At 36.3% G+C, this 21,130-nt stretch overlaps 1 protein-coding gene across 15 annotated transcripts in view; it reads right to left on the bottom strand.

Annotated features, from left to right (window-relative positions):
* The window catches only part of RABGAP1L (RAB GTPase activating protein 1 like), a 675,876-nt gene that overhangs the window by 632,228 nt on the left and 22,518 nt on the right, over nucleotides 1-21,130 (bottom strand). For 2 of the 15 annotated variants that reach the window (XM_070590933.1, XM_070590940.1), the window contains exon 2: nucleotides 18,874-18,946. The exons of the other annotated variants lie outside the window; for them this stretch is intronic. In XM_070590933.1, coding sequence (XP_070447034.1) covers nucleotides 18,874-18,885 — 12 coding nt within the window. In that variant the 5' untranslated portion in view covers nucleotides 18,886-18,946. The remainder of the gene's footprint in view (nucleotides 1-18,873; nucleotides 18,947-21,130) is intronic. 15 annotated transcript variants of the gene reach the window in all.

Genomic DNA, 21,130 nt, shown 5'->3' with positions numbered 1-21,130 from the left:
TGAAGAAAAGACAGCCTTTTTTACAAATGGTGCAGACACAACTGGACATCCACAAGCAAAAAAATGAATCAAGACACAGACTTTCTGCCCTGCACAAAAATTAACTCAAAATGGATCACAGACCTAAATGTAAAATGCGAAACTATAACACTCCTAGAAGATAATACAGGAGCAAATCTGGATGACCTGCAGATTGGTGATAACTTTTTAGATATAACACCAAACGCATGATCCTTGAGAGAAATTATTGATAAGCTAGATATCATTAAAATTAAAGTTTTCTACTCTGCAAAAGACACTATCAAGAGAATGAAAAGACGAGCCACAGATTGGGAGAAATTATGTGCAAAGGGCATATCTGACAAAGGACTGTTATCCAAAACATACAAAGAACTCTTAAAACTCAACAACAAGAAAATAAACAACCTGATTAAAAAACGGGCCAAAGACCTTAACAGATGCCTCATCAAAAAAGATATACACATGGCAAATAAGTGTATGAAATGAGATGAAGCTCCATATACGCCATCAGGGAAATGCAAATTAAAACAACAATGAGATATCACTACACACCCATTAGAATAGCTAAAATCCAGAACACTGACAAGACCAGATGCTGGCAAGGATGTGAAGCAACAGGAATTCTCATGCACTGCTGGTGGGAACCAAAAATGGTACAGCCACTTTGGAAGATATTTTGGTGGTTTCTTTCAAAATGAAACATACTCTTACCATTGAATCCAATGATCACGCTCCTTGGTATTTACCCAAAGGAACTGAAAAACTTATGTCCACACAAAAACTTGCACACAGATGTTTACAGCAGCTTTATTCATAATTACTAATACATGGAAGCAATCAAGATGTCCTTCAGTAGGTGAATGGATAAATAAACTGTGGTATATCCCGACAATGGAATATTATTCAGAGTTTAAAAAAAAGCTATAAGTCATGAAGAGACACGGAGGAAACTTAAATGCGTATTGCTAAGTGAAAGAAACCCATCTGAAAAAGCTACATACTGTATGATTCCAACTATCTAACATTCTAGAAAAGGCAAAATTATGGAGATAATAAAAAGATCAGTAGTTGCCAAGGGTTAGGGGAAGGGAATGATGAAAAAGTAGAGCAGAGAGGATTTTTAGGGCAGTGAACCTACCCTCTATGATACTATAATTGTGGATACAAGTTAGGGTATACAACATCAAGGGTGAACCCTAATATAAACTATGGACTTTGATAATGATGTGTCAGTGCAGGTTCATCAACTGTAACAAATGTATCACCCTACAAGGCCTGTTGATAATGGGGGAGGTTATACAGGTGTGGGAACAGAGGGCATTCAGGAAAATCTCTATGCCTTCTGCTCAATTTTGCTGTGAAGCTAATAGTGCTCTAAAAAATAAAGTCTTTTTTAAAAAATAAAATAAATTTGGAAGTCAGCTGCATCCTCCCCATAAGGGGAACAAGCTCCCCCTGGCCTTCAATCCCCACCAAAGCGCTCCATTTGCCAAAAAGCTCACACTGCTCTTTTCTTTTTCTTTTTTAAACAATTCACTTGTCTTTAGTATACTTACAAGGTTGTACAACCATCTCCACAGTCTAATTTCAAAGCATTTTTACCATCTCAAAAAGAATCCCTGTACCCACTAGGAACAGTCCCCATTCCTCCCTACCCCATGGCAACCTCTAACCTGTTGTGTGTCTCTTCACATTGCTCGTTTTTATAACTTTCTAGCCTTTCCTGACTAGTTAAGAGACTGTGACTAGTGCATGCCTGCCCACCAGGTGCCAAGTAACTGATAACAATGAGCAAATTATGACCTTGGGCAAATTACTTAATCTCCCTATGTGTCTTTTTTTTTCAGATATAAAATAGAATAACTATACCCACATCACAGGATTATTGTAAATATAAAATGATTTATCATAAGTAAGGTGCTTAGAACAGCACATATAAGTACTCAATAAATGCTACTTATTATAGGTATCTATACTGTCTACCTGTTAAAAAATTTTCACATAGGGTCAAAATATGATGACCACAAAAAAAATGATGACTAACAACAGGTTGGACCATATGAAATTGCCAATACATGACATTATGGTTTTGACCTATAGAAACGGCAATTTCATGTGGTTCAACTTAATATATACTGCTTCTAAGTATATTTTGTTCTAAAACAAAAATACATGGCAAGTGTTGTTAAAAAGTATAAATCATATCAGGCATATTATAATGAAAAGGATATTGAGATTAGCAAATTCAATATCAGAGTGTAATTCAGGCCAAAGCATTAAATAGGACAAAAAAAGTCTTTTCCATATTGATAAGTGGTACAAGCCACACTGAAGACCTCTTAGTCAAAAGGCTCTAATCAACTACAAAAGCAAAAACTGTTCAAAGTACAGTGAAAAATTGACAGATACACAATTACAATTCAAGCTGAAGACAACTTAGTTGTTGACAGATCAAGTGCATAAGAAATGAGGATACCAGAGTTTAACTGGTATGGCTCATTAACAGATATATACATAAATACTGAATTATCATTCTGGCCAAACAAAGATTGATTTTCAAAACACAGCACACCCTAGACCACATAAAAAAAATTAAAACTTTTAGAGGAGAGATTGTTTAGGATATATTCTCTGACAAAAATACAATATAACTAAATACCAATTACAGTTTACATCAAGTAGAGGGGATCTCAATTGCTTGTTTATTGTCAAACATTCCCAAACTCTGACTAGAAAAAAGATCTGTTTGGTGCACTGCTGCTTCCCCAGCACCTAAGAGAGCATCTGACACATGGTAAACACTAAACAAATATGTACTGAATGAATGAAATAAAAAGCACTAAACATTTGGGGCAATAAAGACATCAAAGCTACAATCATAGACAGTTTAAAAGGTAAAAATGAGACTACTACATATCAAAATATTGCTAGTTTTATTCCAGAATACCTTTATAGTAATATTATTGTGCAAACTGCCACAATTTCAAAGTGTCAATTGGGAACCTATTAAAACTAATAAGAGATTTCAGAAAAATAACACAGCTCTTGGGACAGATTAAGTACACAAAACAATGCCAGTCATCATTATGACAAACATTTCTCTACTTTCACACATTTCATAGTTTTTTACTTTATATATTGACACACTCAGCCTGCCTTTCTTATGCCAAATGCAGTAACACATATCCACAGGGCAAAGATGATTTCCGGTTCTTCTATGGTAAAATCATCTGCCCCAGAGGCAAAAGACCAGATCTCTTCTGCAGCAGGGCCCATAAAGTAAAATTCCTACCCTCACCACTACTAAGGACAGGTGTGTGGTCCCATCCAAAGGCTTCCTGGTCACCAAGGCAGTAAGAAAGTCACTGGGCCTCCCTCTCAGGGACCCTGAGTCTCTGGAAAGAATATCAACCAGCTACAGGACTTCCCTCAGCCTTAAACTGTATCTGCTATCTAGAGATTTCACACTTTCTTAGCTACCTACGAATACATCTGCCCCACCCACACACACACACAAATCAATATTACTATTAGACATTTAACTTACAAATATTTTCTGAAATATATTCTCCATGAAGATAAGAGATAATCAGTATTGTTTTTATTATTAAGTAAATCTGCCAGATATAAAAGAGACTAATTCAACAGCTTTCTTTTGGGCCAGCTGCATCTTATTACTCTACACCAAAAAGAGGATGGGAGGAACCCATTCATGATAGCCAATAAAATAAGTATCTAACAATAGACTTCTTATGTATACACAGAATTTACAAAAAATACTAGTAAACTTTACTGAAGTGCACAAAAACTTCCAACAAATAGAGATACATATAATGTTCCAGGATGCATAATTCAGAAAACAGACCATTATGAAACTACATATGGTAAAGATGCCAGTTCTCCCCAAGTTGATTTACAGGTGCAATCTAATTCCATGAAAATTTTAAAAAGAAGTTCTTGTGAAACTTGACAAAATAATCTAAGTTTTAGGATGATGATTAAGGGCATGAGCTCTACAGCCAGACTGCCTGGGTCTGAATCCTGGTTCCTCAGCTTAATGTGATCTTTAAGTATTATACCTATCTGCATCTTGATTTTTGCTTCTGTAAAATCATGACATAACACCAACATCATAGGGTTGTTATTAGGACTGAACGTGCTAATACATGTAAAAAACTTGACCCATATTATTCACTCAGTAAATATAAGGTAGTATCAACATCTGGAAGAAAAAATGGGGGGAAATAATCAAGAAAATGTGGGGGGGGGGGCGGTATATTACCAGATAGTGGATGATAGATTAATTGGAATTATGTAATACTGGTATAAGAAATCACAGGCAAATCAAAGAAATAAAAGAGAGAATTCAAGAGCCTACCAGTATAAAGAACAATTTGATATAGGATAAAAGTGGCATGTTACAAAGCACTGGAGAAATGACAAGTTTAGTCAAAACATGAACGGAAGGAGAGATTATTCAATAAAAGGCGATGGGACAACTGGCTACTACGGAAAAAATCAATTTTGATCCCTACCTGAAACCAAACTCCAAAAAAATGTCAAAAGGATTTTGGTTCTTTGTTAAATGACATGGGGGGGAAAAATATATATACACATATATGGCTATTTCTGATATCAGGGTGGGGAAGAACTAAGCATAAAGCAAAGGAAGAAATCATAAGGGAAAAGACTGATAAACTTAACTTCACAGAAATTTAATTCTTATGCATACTAAATAATATGAACAAAATTTAACAGCAAAAGTTTGAAACATGACAAAATGGTATTATCCTAAATACATAACAAGCTATTAGAAATAAGTAAGAAGATAAATACTCCAATAGAAAATAAAGGACATAAAAAGACAAATGATCAGTAAACATGTTATTAAATGTTTTCTAGCATCTATTCCATCTCTTCCCTAGCTGCGTAGCAGCTCCAATCCCCAGCCTCAGGAGAGGGAGGTTAAGCATGCAGAAGTGGGGGGTCTCTAACTGAACTCTAAGCCAATAAACTTAACACCTGTTATTTTAACGCTTTGTTCCAAGAGGGTCACTAAGTCTTACGCCAATTAACATGTTATTTTCCTGACAACTGTTCGGGAAAGAATATAAGAACTAAACTGTTGCATCAGATTAAATCCACAAGAGAATGTACTGGAGAGGAGAGAGAAGCTGTCCTCCCTCTGGACAGTATGGTATATAGATAGATATGAGGCCTATAAGAGATCTCAGGTGTCAAGGAAAGGGTAAACAATGGCTCTAAAAAAAGTGAACAAGTTTTTACTTCACTAGAAGCTAAAGAACCTGAAGAGACATATTTTGCAGTTGAGATAATTACACTTTAGTTTGGATTGAAAATAACAGCAAATTGGAAAACAACACTTAAAATATTTTTCAGAGACCCAGCTACTAAGACATATAATAGGCTAGACAAAGAAGACAACACTAAATTCTCTATCTAGTGTTGATCTCCATCTACTTGTGTACAGAAAGTTACATAAACACATATTTTCGTTGTCCAAGGAAAGTAAATATGTTGAAAAATTATAATGCCCTGTACAAATCTTAATGAAACTGTTCAGCTGGAAAGAGAAGTAAAGCTTCTCTAGGAATGAAGGTAATTAATTAAGAGATCTACAGCAATTTATAAAATGGTTGCATGACAGTATTATGAATTGCTAGGTAAGGAAAATTATCACCTTTAGCTGGTCTATAAAAAATAATTTTTATATTAAAACTTAACTAGTCATTCAAGAGAAAAGACTGACTAAATTAACAAACAAATGCTCCACTATCAAAAAAACATTTATTCAGACTATGGCAAAGTCATTCAAAATGATATTATGGTCTGTCTTCCCTTTTTGTGAAGTAAAGAATGAAATTAATGCAGAGATAGATGTTTGAGGACTTCTTGAAACTGGTAAAATAGTTTTCCCTCAAGAGAAGATCCAGCTTTTAGAACTTTCTGAGCACCAGTGACTAATGTGAAAAAACCAGATGATCAACCACTCTCAACTGAAACCACAGTAGAACTCCAAACTTAACAGAAAGTCAGATATAAGCTCAAGACAAAACAGATTTTCCTTAAAGTAGAAAAGAAAAACAGAGGTAGGCTAATCAAAATATAAGAAAAAGATACTCTTTCTTTAAAATGTATACTCTACCTGGAATTAGATAGTGGTGCACATCCTTGTGAATATACTAAAAACCACCCAACTGTACACTTTAAAATGGTGAATTTTAGGGTATGTGAATTGTATCTTTTAAAAAGAAACAGTGTAATGGACATTTATATGCAAAACTTTCCAGAAATATAAGGAAAACATATGTAAAATGACTGTTATTCATCAGAAATTTTGTGTTTAGCAAGAATCTGCTATTAAGCTGTAGTTTCTCTATATCCCAAGATTTCTTTTCTCAAAAAAGAGGAGGCGGGGCACAAACAAGTACATATTTTGTCCCCTTAATAAGCCATGAGATTTGAATATCTGAACGAACACGTAAACCCTTTGCTAACGTTCTCCACAAACAGTTTCTACATCTGAGAACCCTGTGAGTGGCTGCTGTGGTTTCAGTTGAGAGTGGGTGATCATCTGGTTTTTTCACATTAGTCACTGTGCTCAGTAAATTCTAATAGACGGATCCTCTCTTGCAGGAAACTGCTCATGCTCTGCAGACCTAAGCTGGGAGCTGAGCTGCCTGATCCCACTGACAGCTATGTTCATACAACAAAGAATGTGAAAATAAAGAGTCACCCGTCACTTTTGATGAGGAGTTCTGTGTTGTCTAGGGAAGACAAGTTCTAGGTTGTCTACCTCAAACAGGCAGATGATTGTCACTTTTCTATAAAGCCTCTACATCCTAGAAACAACTCCACATGAGCAGGATTTCTCTTTTCCAGGATACATAGGGCAGAAAGCATCTAGGGGAAGTCAGAATAGCATCTCTTTATCCTGAGCTCAAACTGATGTTGCTTTTACCTTTGTTCTACAAAAATAATTAAGAGAATATGAAAAACTACATTCTAATATACATTAATTTGTATTGCATATGAAAAAATTATAAATAAATATTAAGCTGTTATTTACAAAGTCTTATTGTTATAGAAAAAGCACAACTGACTTGATTGTAGACTAAGTACTCAATTCAGATAGCCATCAGCATCAGGGAAAAATCTAGCCAGTTGGCTCACATTGCCAACCCAAGAAAATACTATTGACCCGAATTACAGGCATCATGCCTATAATAATTACCATTTACTGAGTATCTATGTATTTATAATACTTCCAAAAACTCTACAACGTAGCTATTATCCTCAGTTTATAGATATGAAAACAGGAAAAGAACAGTTGTTAAGTAATTTGCCTAAGGTCACAGTGTTAGTATATAGCTGAGGCAAAACTCAAAATCAACTCAACCAGACTCCAAAAATCTTGCTTTTTCCACTATGGAATGATGCCTCTCAAAAGAAAAAGTACATAATAATAATATCTAACATTTATTGAGTGTTTATTTTGTACTACGCACTTTATATTCCATCTCATTTAACCTTCACAATATAACATAGAGTTAGTATTAATCCATTTTTATAAATGAAGAAACAATAGAACATTAAATGATTTATCCAAGGTCACAAGATTAGTATGGTAAGCTGATCAGTGCAGCCATATTCTTAACCACTAGATGCACATGTGCACGCGCACACACACACACAACTGCTACCATTTATTAAGCTTATTATATAGCAGGCACTGTGCTATGCACTTTTCTTTCTCCTTCTCTTATATAATCTCTCCAAGTACAACTAAACAAACCCTAGAATTTTAAATGTTCAGCACCTACTATTCCTCAACCAAAAGAGACTTTTAGTTTGTCACTTTGGTGACTTTATTTTATTTTTTTTTCCCTGAGGAAGATTAGCCCTGAGCTAACCTCTGTTGCCAATCTTCCTCTTTTTTGGCTTGAGGAAGATCAGCTCTGAGCTAACATCTGTGCCAATCTTCTTCCACTTTATATGTGTGTTGCCACCACAGCATGGCTGATGAGTGGTGTAGGTCTGCACCTGGGATCCAAATGAGCAAACCTGGGCTACTGAAGCGGAGCATGCCAAACTTAACTACTAAGCCACAGGGCCAGCCCCTCAGTGACTTTTTAAGATGGTGAGTTTAAGAGAAAAAGTAGCCTATATCCAGAAGACAAATTTAGAGAGTCCACAACACCTTAAAAATAGAAATTTACCGTGCTGCCACAGTTTTACCAATTGTATAATCTTCCTTCCTCCTCAAGTGCAACACATGCTAAATTTGTGTGATTAACTCTGCTTTTCCTTTAGTAAACATATAGCCAAAAGTTGGTAGTTATTATTAGCATTTACCATTTTACTATTTATCGGTTGTTCTGCCAGGGGCTTTATATTTGTCCATTAATTTAATTGTTAATTGGGATTAAAAAGGAATTAAGTAACTCACCCAAGAACCACACAACCAGTAAGGGCTGGAAATGAGATGCAAACCCAGGTCTTTTCCGAAGGACCATTCTTGAACTATGCCATATCTTAAAATCTAGGGAATTTCAAGAGACATATTTAGATCAAAGAAAGAGATCTTGGAATTGGATCTTGAATTGGAGAAGAACAGAGAGCTCCTATATTTAAGAGCAGGAATAACTTTGGAAATCAGAAACTAGTCATTCTATCTTTGAATTATTTGAGAAACACTTAAATGATCAATTGGTTAACAAAAAAGTAATACAAGAACATGGAACACTGAATAAAAACTAAAAATTTCTATGAATGGCTAGTCATGTCTTTCCAACTTTGAAAAACTGAAGCAACTATAATGTGTCATATATTCTGAAGATGACTCCCAAAAATGGAAGAAAGATAATTAAATACTTACCCAAAATGTGCCAAAGAATTTTTTTTAATGTGCATACCATGGATTCATTAATTCAAACATTTACCAAAGCCTACTATATACTTAACACTTAAAGCTGGGAATTTAGAGATAAGTCAAACCTGTGGAGTCTTTAGGCCCTAGTACCTACAACTATGCTGAGGGTCCCTGCAGTTTCTCAAACTGCCACTTACTTGTGGATCTCTTTTAAAATAAAGGAAAACAAAAACTTCAGCACTTCCAAACAATTCTTCCCCACTCTCTCAAAATATTGTTTAGACTCTTAGAGCAAACCATTTATCCTAGCCAGTTACTGAACTTGAATACAAAATAAAAATGAGAATATTTCAAAACATAAGAATTAAAGGGACAGCACTAGTGCACGTAAGTTTCAGAAATAGAAGCATTCTTCTAGAGGAGGTTGAACAACTCTTCTTATTACTGGGTCTTCAAATCACATTGCAAGCCACAAAATATGCAGCTTCTAAGTAAACTTAACAAAAACAAAACAAAAAAGAAAACGAAGTTAAAAGAGAACCACTCATTATTTGATCTGAGAAGTTTTTTCTCCCTACAACTCAGTCAATAATTACCTTCAAAATCTTAGGAAGAGCCCTCATAATCTGCTGATTTTAAGGAGAGAAAAATAAAATACTACCCTCATATCTAGTCAAAATATCTGCCACTAAAATCAGTCTTATCTGAATTAAAATACTCAAGCCTTCCACAACTTCAGTCATCAGGATAACAATTGTCAACTCCATAATGATTTTTACAAAGATGAGATGGAAGAAAGGCATTAAAAGAAAGTTCTAGCTAGTACTGAGCTATACGTTTATCCCAGAACCAAATCCTACCAAGAAGTAAAAGTCCTTTAGGTGAAAGAGGTGAGTAAAGTGATCTAACTGGTTCCCAAGTCCAATTACCGTTGCACTACAAAGCCACTGTCAGAACTTATATACAAAAAAGCACTCCAACCGTCTACAAGCTTCAAGCAAGTAGAAATGTACAAAACATTTGGTCTAATTCTATGAATTAGTAAATTAAAAGTTGGTATAGACCCTCCAACATGAGTCTCACTTCTTTAGTTAAGTTTGGAAGATAAACTCCGGTTTTCCCAAAGCATTTTTTTTATTACCATATTGTTGGGAGATTCGAAGTTCAGTTTAACCAAAGGTATTTTCTTTTAATCTAGTTAAGTTTCAGCTGAAATAACAATTAAATAAACAAGTATTTCTACCATAAAAAATATAGCACAGGTTATAAATACAAAATAAAATTTGTTCCTAATTAGGCCCAGAGAGTAAATATATAGCCATAAACATAGTCATGCTACTTTATACACGCAATCCCTTCCTGATTCCCGAAGTTTACACCTGGGAATTTAACAACTGTAAACCAACACCCAAACACAAAGTGAGAAGTCAAAGGTGTCTTTTTCCCCACTTAAATTACCTAGTTTATCTTTTTAACACACAGCTAAATGTTATTTGTTGTGCTTTTCTCCTAAAGGTAAAAATATGAGGCAAGAATTCTCTCCTGCTTCTGAACAAAGGAACTCAGATAAAAAGTCAAATATTTTATACCAAAATTACCACCTTTAAACCAAGTTCTAGAAATAGAAAATCGTTTCCAAGAAAATCAACACAGAAACCACAGTAAACTCTACATCTGAACTTCACTTCTTTTTTTCAAATACCAGCAAATAACTTTCTTCCCACTAGTCAAAGCCCATCTCAGCACCTTAAATTCTGCCCCTGACTGTATTTTTTATCTACGTGTGTCATTTAAGTAATTTGTACCTAATATGCTAAATATTAGCCTTGCATAATAGCCCTAGCACACAACTTCAATTAACACCTGATGTTATGACCAACCAGTAGTGGGAGATAAAAAGTTTAGAAAATGAAAGGATGAGATCTTTTCCAACTTATCAAAGTCTTGTCAAAATATCTCAAACTTCTGTAACCCAAGAACACATTTCAATGTGTTCTTTCAAGAGAATGATGAAAATAAACAGTTGGAGAAACACAGAAATGAAACCCATATTTGATATATCCAGAAATAAAACTCAAGTACTACATCTGAAGTAAATTGTAATCTATCATATTTCATATATAGCTACCTAGGAACTATACATTGTACACTGGGAGGAAAAAATTCTCAATATCCTCCTTGCTTCACAAAAGTACAAGAGTGTCCCAAACCCTAGGTCACAAAGAAATGTATTTACACATGCTGTAGAAGGTTCCTGTGCGCCCTGGCAATAAGAAAAGGAGAGCACAGAGAGGGAGGTGATCTGGGCAGTGAGGATCTCCAAGGGCATCACAAAGGACCAAGGCTGGGTTCAATGAAAATATCTTCATTTAACTGCAGTTAAAGGCAGTTTCTAGCAGCCTAAATACTAACTTCTAGTACCTCTCTCTTCACTTTCTGGCTTCCAACCAGTACTGGATAGGCACTCCCTGCAGGAACTGCTGTCCTTTCAGTCCAGTTCCACTATGAAGTATTTTCTACCTTTCAAATGCCAAAATCTTAAATTAGCATACTTCACAATGCATCATAACTTCTGCAAAATAATTTTTTAAAATAAAATGTCATAAGTAGTGAAAGAAAAAAGAGAGAGAGAGAGAGGGGAAAAGAAGGGAGTGAGGGAGGGAAAGGTTTAATGCGGACAATTTAGGAAACTCAGCAAAACCATGTCTTAAATGGCTTTTTTCATGTACATTTTTAAAACCAAATCAGCAAACAGTAACTGGTCCAAGAAGAGCTCCAGAATTCTCTACCCAAAGAACAATACAATTTAGTACCAGGAATCCCCACCCTTGTTACAATTTCTAGCATCAAACAGACTGTAAACAACTAATCCTATGTTTAGTTGTATGTTTCAACCTTATTTTCTTCCATAAATAAAGACACTATTTATCCTGTTACACATATTCAAATCTTAATGAAGTACCATAGGCTCTCCCTTAATGTAGCTGAGTGAATGAACATACAGAAAGAGGCCAGTCAAGAAATATTACTAAGAAATAATTATGTGCAAGGCATCCATATAAAGTTTAAGGCAGGTCAATGCTTTTTTGTGTGTTTTCCTACACACCGATATAAATAATACCTTTTTTTCCAAAATATCAAAATGTTGACTCAAACAAATTAAACCTCCAATTTCAAATGAAACTTAAGGCACTTAAAAGAAACAAGTGTTCACTAATGCACAGCTAACCCACATGCTCCCTTCTCCCAAAATATGGAGAATATAATTGAGATTTCATTCTGACAAGAAAATGAAAATCTATACCTGGTGGTCTGTGTAATACTCATATGGTCAAGTCTGCAATATAAGGGCACATCAGTATAAAAGCAATTGCAGCCGTTTGCTCTCATGAAATGAGTACGTCAAAGAAGTAAGTATTAATTTGAAAGGATACACATTTTCTATTAGCAGTACAATTTAGGAATGTAACAAGTATCTCATACTAGTGTTTAATGTGGCAGTTGCAATTTTTAAAGATTTAAATGGTTAAGGTATAGTTTGTTGGGAATAAGTTACTATAACTCATAAATAACAATTATTTTATTACCATTATTTACTACATGCTTACTATGAATCAAACAGAATTGAGCTAAATTTTAGTTATCTTTTTATGTTCACAACAATCACTGAACTAATTGTAATCCCATCTAACAAATGAAGGAATACATTCAAAAGATAAAATCAGGGGCCCGCCTGGTGGCACAGCGGTTAAGTTCGCACGTTCTGCTTCTCAGCAGCCCGGGGTTCACTGGTTCGGATCCCGGGTGCAGACATGGCACCACTTGGCAAAAGCCATGCTGTGGTAGGTGTCCCACGTATAAAGCAGAGGAAGATGGGCATGGATGTTAGCTCAGGGCCAGGCTTCCTCAGCAAAAAGAGGAGGACTGGCAGTAGTTAGTTCAGGGCTAATCTTCCTCAAAAAAAAAACATAAAATCATTTGTTCTAGTTAATATGGTTAATTAAATATGGAGTCCAGATTTGAAGCAACCAAATCAATCTCACTTTGTAGTGGTCTGTCTCCTACAGCAACTGCCCATAGGTCAGCTATCCATCTCAAGGCTAGTGGGAGGGGCGGGGAGGGGGGCAGGGAGGAGACCAAGTTAAATGGTTTAAAACATGCCTGCCTAGTTCCTTGCCTAAAGTTTCCATCTGAAGGGACAGTGGCTGTGGCAGGTGTCATGACTCATTGCACTGAAAAGAAAACCCTATTCTTCTGTTCTCCTACTTCTATGTGGGGGCTTTCACTTCTTGCTAGGAAGAATGCAATACTGGAATAAATCCTCACCACATTTTTCAATCCAACTTTATTACTAATAAAGCTCAAAACTTATTTTCTGCCATATTTGGCTCCTCATTTCTGTTCTCAATTAGTTAAGAACTTGGACAGGTGCAGAAGTGACTTAATTAGACCATTCTGAATCTCCAGTTGACATGTGCAGTACAGTCAGAGAAACAGGGCTTGAGATCAAGCAGCTGTCTTTAATGAAACACACTAACAACATCAAGAGAACCACAGGGATGGGTATTATCATTTACAAAATTAAGCCAGTAACATAACTTCTTTTTATGTTTACTGTAAGGTTTCAGAAATAATCTATTTTTCAACATGCACTTATTTCAATCTATGAAATCTTCAGACCATTTGGTCTAATACTCTGACCATTTTGAAAAGAATTAAGTCAACACCACCAGCTTTTGTTGCTGCTCAGAAATTGGACTCTATCAGTGCACTCAGTCCCACACTCTAATCCCAAACTTTATAGTCTGGCCTATCTTTCCCTTCATTAATATAGAAGCCTTCCTAGACCTCTGCTTACTTTGAAATGAGCCAAATCTGATCATTTCCCTGTGTACTGAATGTTCAAGACTCAACTCTTCTGTTATTTCAGAAACTTCCCTGGTTATGCCCCAAGCATATTCTAGTATTGTTCTCTGTTCAGTGGCTGATAAAGACCAGCAAGGCAATAAGCAAGCTGATCATGGCACACAAAGCAGTTATAAGACCAGGGGTAAAGCCAAGGAGAAAGCAAGCAAGAGGAATGTGGGAGGGAAAGGAGGAAACAGGCAATCAGCATTTAATGAGCAGCTTCTACAAAATCTCCTTCCAATAAAAGTATAGGTACACATAATTAGCCCAATTTACAAAGGCAACAGACTCAAATTAAATAATTTTCCCAAGGCTACACTACAGATAAAAGGAAGAAGCACGAAATGTTCACTAATCTCACTGACCAATGTTTTTTTCCGCAAGCCAGTATACAAATATCCCCCCAGGCATAAACCGAGACATGCTGGGGATACACTAAGAAAATGATGGTGAATGCTAAGCCTGGTGTGTAGTGTAAGCTCTCCTCATTCACCCCAGTTTTCCAAAATTAATAAACCAGGAGGGAATGTTTTTTTCTTTTCTGGTAGCTATTAAAATATCTATTTATATAATCAGTATGCCATAAAATGCAACATTCACATAAATTCTTAAAGCAGAATTCAAGAAATTTTCAAGATGCTCTGAGGTATATCCTGAACTTCCAAGAGGTACTCTTACTCTCCTCTGCCTTTGGGGTTCTTTGCAAGTAGTTTAAAACGCCCTATTTTACACAAATTTGGGAGGGTAAAATCCCAACAGTTGGATTTGTCTAAATTAACAAATCTAGAAACTTTCTCCAATCCTTCCAAAAAGAGTCAATCCCTCCCTCTACAGTGCTTCTGCAACATTTTATGCTAATTTATATTCCTACTCCAGGAGTTATCATACCACACAATTATTTATGTGTCCAGCTCATCGATCACAACTAATTCCTCTCGGACAGTAACTATACATTATACATCTTTGTATTTCCAGCTCCCAGGAAAGTATAAGGAATATAGTACTCCACCTGACAATATCACACTTGTTGAATGAATGGGTTAAACTTACGTATTTCAAAGAACAAAATAATTTCTCTCTAGCAAGATCATTTCGACAGAGAAATTTTTTTATATTTTAACTACATTAGACAACCTTTACAAACACCAAACCCAAATCCATGTTACAAGTATAATAGGATTTGAAAGGTTAATTCACTCACTGATAGTCAAGGAACCAAGTTCCACAGACTTAATACAAAGACAAAACGCTAAACACTTACTGCACACAGTTCTTTATAAAAAGTATAGCCTTTCAAATCAGAGAATTTCTGGTCATGCAAAAACCAGGATAAAAAGGAAAACCTTGACAAACGATGCCTGCCATTCTGTTTACACTAGCACATATTATTAAGGGCAACAGCTCTTAAGACATAGCGAATCAGAACTGCAGTATCTTAGTTTAGCTTTAATTACCTATGCTCTACTTCTAGTTCTATACTTTAAACTTCTTTGGTTCTCCAGAGGGCAAGTATCACTATATTATGCAGAGTCACAGGAAAACTTTACTTTAGAAAAAAAGGGCTACAACTATTAATAATATGCATATGATCTTCCTAGCTTTTCAAAGCTTTCCACAAGATGATGAGAATTCTCAAGATAGTGGCAATGAAAAATAGATGAACAACTATTTTTAAAACGATAAGCAACATTTTCTCCCATGTTTTAAAAAGGATTCTATTTGTTTTAGCATAAAATGTGCAGGTTCTAATATTACCATCAGAAAAATTTAAACGTCCTATGATGCATATATGGATGTACACTATTTCCATTTAAAAATATACTATAGGCTACCAATAAGGTGACTAAGTGGTATTTATTAGTTAACACCCCCACAGTGCCTGAAACGTATGCAATTATTAAACATTTATTAAGTCTACAAATATTTAAGCTTCTATTACCTGCCATACACTGCTCTAAGGATAGGCTACCGTATCATGGTAAACCTAAGAGATATGGCCCTTGCCTTTATGTAACCTTCAGTCTTGTGAAAAAGGCATAAATTCAACAAATAAAAACACAAATATATACTTATCAAATGTGCCAAGCAGAATAAAGGAAAACAACAGGGTGATACTAGTAGTGGGGTGGGATATCCTACTTTAGACTGGAATATTAAGGATGCCTCTCTGAGAACTGGACATGTGAGATAAGATTCTCCATCCAAAGACTTGGAAAAAAGATTATTCCAGGTTATGGGAACAGCATGTGGAAAGGCCCTAAGGTAAGTTTCAGAAATTGAAAAGTCAGTATAACCTGATCACAGAAAGCCACAGGAAGAGGAGACGTCTCCAAAACTGGCAGAGAGCCAGCTAATGTACAGTTTTATATCACATGTTAAAGATTTAAGGTTTTATTCTTTTTTTTTTTTTAAAGATTGGCACCTGAGCTAACAACTGTTGACAATCTTTTTTTTTCTGCTTTATCTCCCCAAATTCCCCTGGTACATAGTTGTATATCTTAGTTGCAGATCCTTCTAGTTGTGACATGTGGGATGCCACCTCAACGTGGCCTGACGAGTGGTGCCATGTCCGCGCCCAGGATTCAAACCGGCAAAACCCTGGGCCACCGCAGCAAAGTACACGAACTTAACCATTCGGCCACGGGGCTGGCCACTAAGGTTTTATTCTAAGTGCACTAAAAAAATCTAAAATGAAGCACTACAGGTCAGGTGTATACAACAAAGACCAAAATACAGAATGCCAAAAAGCATTGGCCCTACATCAAAAGCTTGGTAAATAAAGGTACACACAGATTTCAAGTTAACATGTTTAAGGTGGATATATGTTATGTTTTCATGATTCCCTAAACAACTGTTTCAATTAACCCATCATCTACTAGACATGACCACTTCTTCCCTTTCCCTTTATATGTCTAAACTAGCAGATAGAATTGAGCAGTAAAATGGTCAAATACAAAGGAGAACAATAGTACATGGATAATGACAAATTGGCAAGTCAGCCTCTGAGTGAGCTGACCAGCTTTTCTGCAGGTTGGGGTGGAACGGAAGCAGGGGTCTATGCAGAAGATACAGACATTCTGAACTGTTCAAAGTTTAACCATATGCATTCATTACTTTTTAAATAAAAACACTGACTATAAATACTACATTTCTCACTAGAAAGTAGTTAAAATTATTTAACTGCTTGCCAGAACACCACTAAATCCTTCAGAAATTATTTTGACTTAATTTTGAATCAAAATGGAAAAAGTGAGTATTAGCTATTATTTTGTGAGGTTAACTATCCCTGCATCTTCATCATTTACCTGAAACTCAACTACGTAGAAAGTATCCTTGCGAGTTTCTACCTACCATCTTCTATTTAATAAATATCTTTGATTGTTCAGTGAAACATCTTGCATCTCTACGAAAATGAGTTTGAGCATTAGTGTCCAAAAGTGACTAGAAGACAACATCTAACTCTTAGAACTAAAAAAAATTAAAATTAAACCATGGGGCCAGCCCAGTGGTGCAGCAATTAAGTTCACATGTTCCGCTTCTCAGCGGCCCGGAGTTCACTGGTTCGGATCCTGGGTGCAGACATGGCACCGCTTGGCAAAAGCCATGCTGTGGTAGGTGTCCCACGTATAAAGTAGAGGAAGATGGGCATGGATGTTAGCTCAGGGCCAGCCTTCCTCAGCAAAAAGAGGAGGACTGGCAGTAGTTAGCTCAGGGCTAATCTTCCTCAAAAAAAAAAAAAATTAAACCAAATTTTAAAGTAAACATACATAATGAACCAGTGATCCATCTGCAAAAATCTGTCCCAGATAAACAGCTGCCAATATTTGAAAATACCATTACAAGGGTTAATTGTAATGGTATAAATACCATTACCAACTGGTAATAAATACCATTACAAGGATAATATTAGCATTGCTTTCAATGGGGGGGGGGGGTAGGGGGAGAAAGGAGGCAATCTAAATTTGTGACAATAAGGAAATAGTTCAATGGGTTACGTGGCAGTACACTGCCACTGAACTGTCACAGAAAGATAATCAAAATATACTAGGTCTATTATAAGCTCATTTTTTATTAATTGTGTGTTTGTTAAACAATGTATTGGGAGAAGTAGAATTTCACTTTTTACTTATATCCTCCTTTTAAATTTGTTACAATGATCACATACTACTCAGGATTTTAAAATAAAGTCAGAAAATTTCAAGAAATAATTATATGAATGTATAATTTTATATTTCTTTAAATAAAACAAAAAAATCATTTTAATTACTGTAGTCCCTCCTTCTCTGCGGTTTCACTTTCCACAGTTTCAGTTACCTGCGGGGTCAATGGTGGTCCAAAAATACTAAACGGAAAATTCCAGAAATAAACAATTGATAAATTTTAAATTATCCAACATTCTGAGTAGCATGATGCAATCTCACACAGTCCCACCCAGGACAGGAATCATCCCTTTGTCCAGCGGATCCACGGTGAATATATTACCGGCCTACAGTCACTTAGTAGCCATGTTAGTTATCAGATCACCTGTTACAGTACTGCACTGCTTGTGTTCGACTAACCCTTATTTTATTAAGTGATGGTCCCAAAGCTCAAGAGTAATGATGATGGCAATTTGGATATGCCAAAGAGAAGCCATAAAGTGCTTCCTTTAAATGAAAGAGTGGAAGTTCTCCATTTAAGAAAGAAAAAAAAATCGTATGCTGAAGTTGCTGAGATCTATGGTAACTTTTATTACAGTATATTGTTATAATTGTTCTATTACCAGTTATTGTTGTTAATCTCTTACTGCGCCTAATTTATAAATTACACTTTATCAAAGGTATGTAAGTATAGGAAAGATCATAGTATAAAAATGGTTTGGTACTATCCACGGTTTCAGGCATCCACTGGGGGTCTTGGAATGTATCCCCCCACAGATAAGGAAGGACAACTGTACATGTAAAACCTAAACGAAATAAAATTTAAAATTATCCTTCAAAGTACTTTAGCTCTATAATTCTCAAAGCAAGCTGCATACAATTTTCTTCATCTCAACTGGGATATTTACTTACTGAACAGTCCATAACCAGTAGACTCTGAAGTTAGATCCAAAGCATCTCCTGGTCTCCCCACATTTCCCAGATCCTGTCATCAGAAACAAGAGGATGGCAGAGAGCACTGACAGATTTCTCCCAGATTCTTCCTATTCCTAGAATCACATTTCAATGGAGTGTATGAATCCTAAGAGGTTAAGAATCATTGCCCTGTGGCCGAGTGGTTAAGTTCGCGCGCTCCGCTTCAGCGGCCCAGGGTTTCGCTAGTTCGGATCCTGGGCACAGACATGGCACTGCTCATCAGGTCACAATGAGGCAGCATCCCACATGCCACAACTAGAGAGATACACAACTAAAATGTACAGCTATGTACTGGGGGATTTGGGGAGAAAAAGCAGGAAAAAAACAAAAAAGAAAAAGAATCATTGCCCTCTACAGCTAACAAGAATATGAGCAGGGAAGGGATGCCACCATAACTCCACCATACAATCCAGGAATCATGTTCCTTGGTATTTACTTAAAGGAGTTGAAAAATTATGTCCTTACAAAACCTGCACATGTATGTTTACAACACCTTTATTCATAATTGCCAAAACCTGGAATCAACCAAGATATCCTTCAATAGGTGATTGGATAAATAAATAATAATCTAGACAATGGAATACTATTCTTTGCTAAAAAGAAATGAGATATCAAGCCATGAAAACACATGGAAGAACTTTAAATGCGCAGTACTAAGTAAAGCCAATCTGAAAAGGCTATATACTACATAATTCCTGCTATCTAACATTCCAGAAAATGCAAAATTATGGAGACAGTAAAAAGATCAGTGGTTGCCAGAGGTTACAGGGGAGGGATGAAAAGGTGGAGCACAGAGGATTTTTAGGGCAGTAAAACTATTTTGTAGGATACTATAGTGGTGGATACAAGTCATTATACATTCATCCAAACCCATAAAATATACAAAACCAAGAGTGAATCCTAATGTAAACTACAGACTTAGGGTGATTATGATGTGTTAACATAGGTTCGACTGTAACAAATATACCACTCTGATGCCTGTTGTTGAGAGTGGGGTAGGCTCTCTTGATGCTGAGTGGAGAGAGGGGATAAATGAGAACTCTCCGGTACTTTCCGCTCAGTTTTGCAGTAAATCTAAAACTGCTCTGAAAAATAGTCTATTCAAAAGCAAAAATAAGTAAAAATAGCATCATGGGGTTAAAAGCAGGAAGATAAAAGGAGGCTGGTCATATAACTTGAAAGCCTTGTTGCCACTTTATTCCCAAGGTTTGCTGACATTTTGAATGAATGCATAATCATGGCCCTTTCTGGTCAATCATCTTTCAGAGTGTGAAATTACGGAGAATGCTAGGTTGGAGGATTGGGCGAGCAGTGGAGGGCCTGGGGCTCTAGAATCAACAGATTCAAATTCACCAACTGAGCACCACTAATCTACTAAACAGTTTTCCACACATCTTTGGTATTCTTGCTGCGCCCACCAAATTTTAATTCCTATGGCAAATAGTTTTTTCCTTCACCTTCTGCCATTGGAGCAGGCTTCTCCATAATCCTTCCTTATAACAATTTATATTTCAAAGAGATTTGATTCTCTTCCTTTTAACACTTTTCCCTTTGGCACTTTACAGGCATTTGTAAGCATGGTCTCTCTAGGACCAGTGCAACTGACCCCATCTTACCAACAGAGTAATTAAGAATGGTTTTTCAGGAACTGAGACCTCTCGTCCAGTTCAGGCCAGTTGAGACCACCAACCCATCAACTGGGCCTGCACAAACACCCAATAAGTGACCCTTTTGACATCAAGGAGCCGAAAACTCCACCATTTTGTCAACATGAGTCTTATGAAGAGCCGTGAAGCTTGACTATGCTTGTGTAGATCAACAATTACCTCACTTCTCCTTACCTCCAATCACGCATCTCCACACTTCAGACAGCCTTGCCCTTCATCCCATAAATTTTGTCCCAAGCCCTGAATCAGGGAAACAGATCTCAGAGCATACGCCTCCTGTCTCCTTGCTGATTGATCTAGCAATAAAGCTGTTCTCTTTTCCTAAAAGCTGATGCCACAATAACTGGCTTTTTTTATGCACATCAGGTAGGAGAAGCCCAATTTTGTGCAGTAAGACTGAGGAGAGGACCAAATCAAAGAAAAAAGGATGTATACCACCTATCACTTAAGCCAAGTTCCATAAGGTGCTACAAGGATACTTCCACTTATATCCCAATGGCCTGAATTAGTTATATGGCCACTCCAGC

Source organism: Equus przewalskii, chromosome 23 (genome assembly GCF_037783145.1).
Source record: "Equus przewalskii isolate Varuska chromosome 23, EquPr2, whole genome shotgun sequence".
Lineage (NCBI taxonomy): Eukaryota > Metazoa > Chordata > Mammalia > Perissodactyla > Equidae > Equus > Equus przewalskii.
This window is presented reverse-complemented; position numbering and strand designations above follow the sequence as displayed.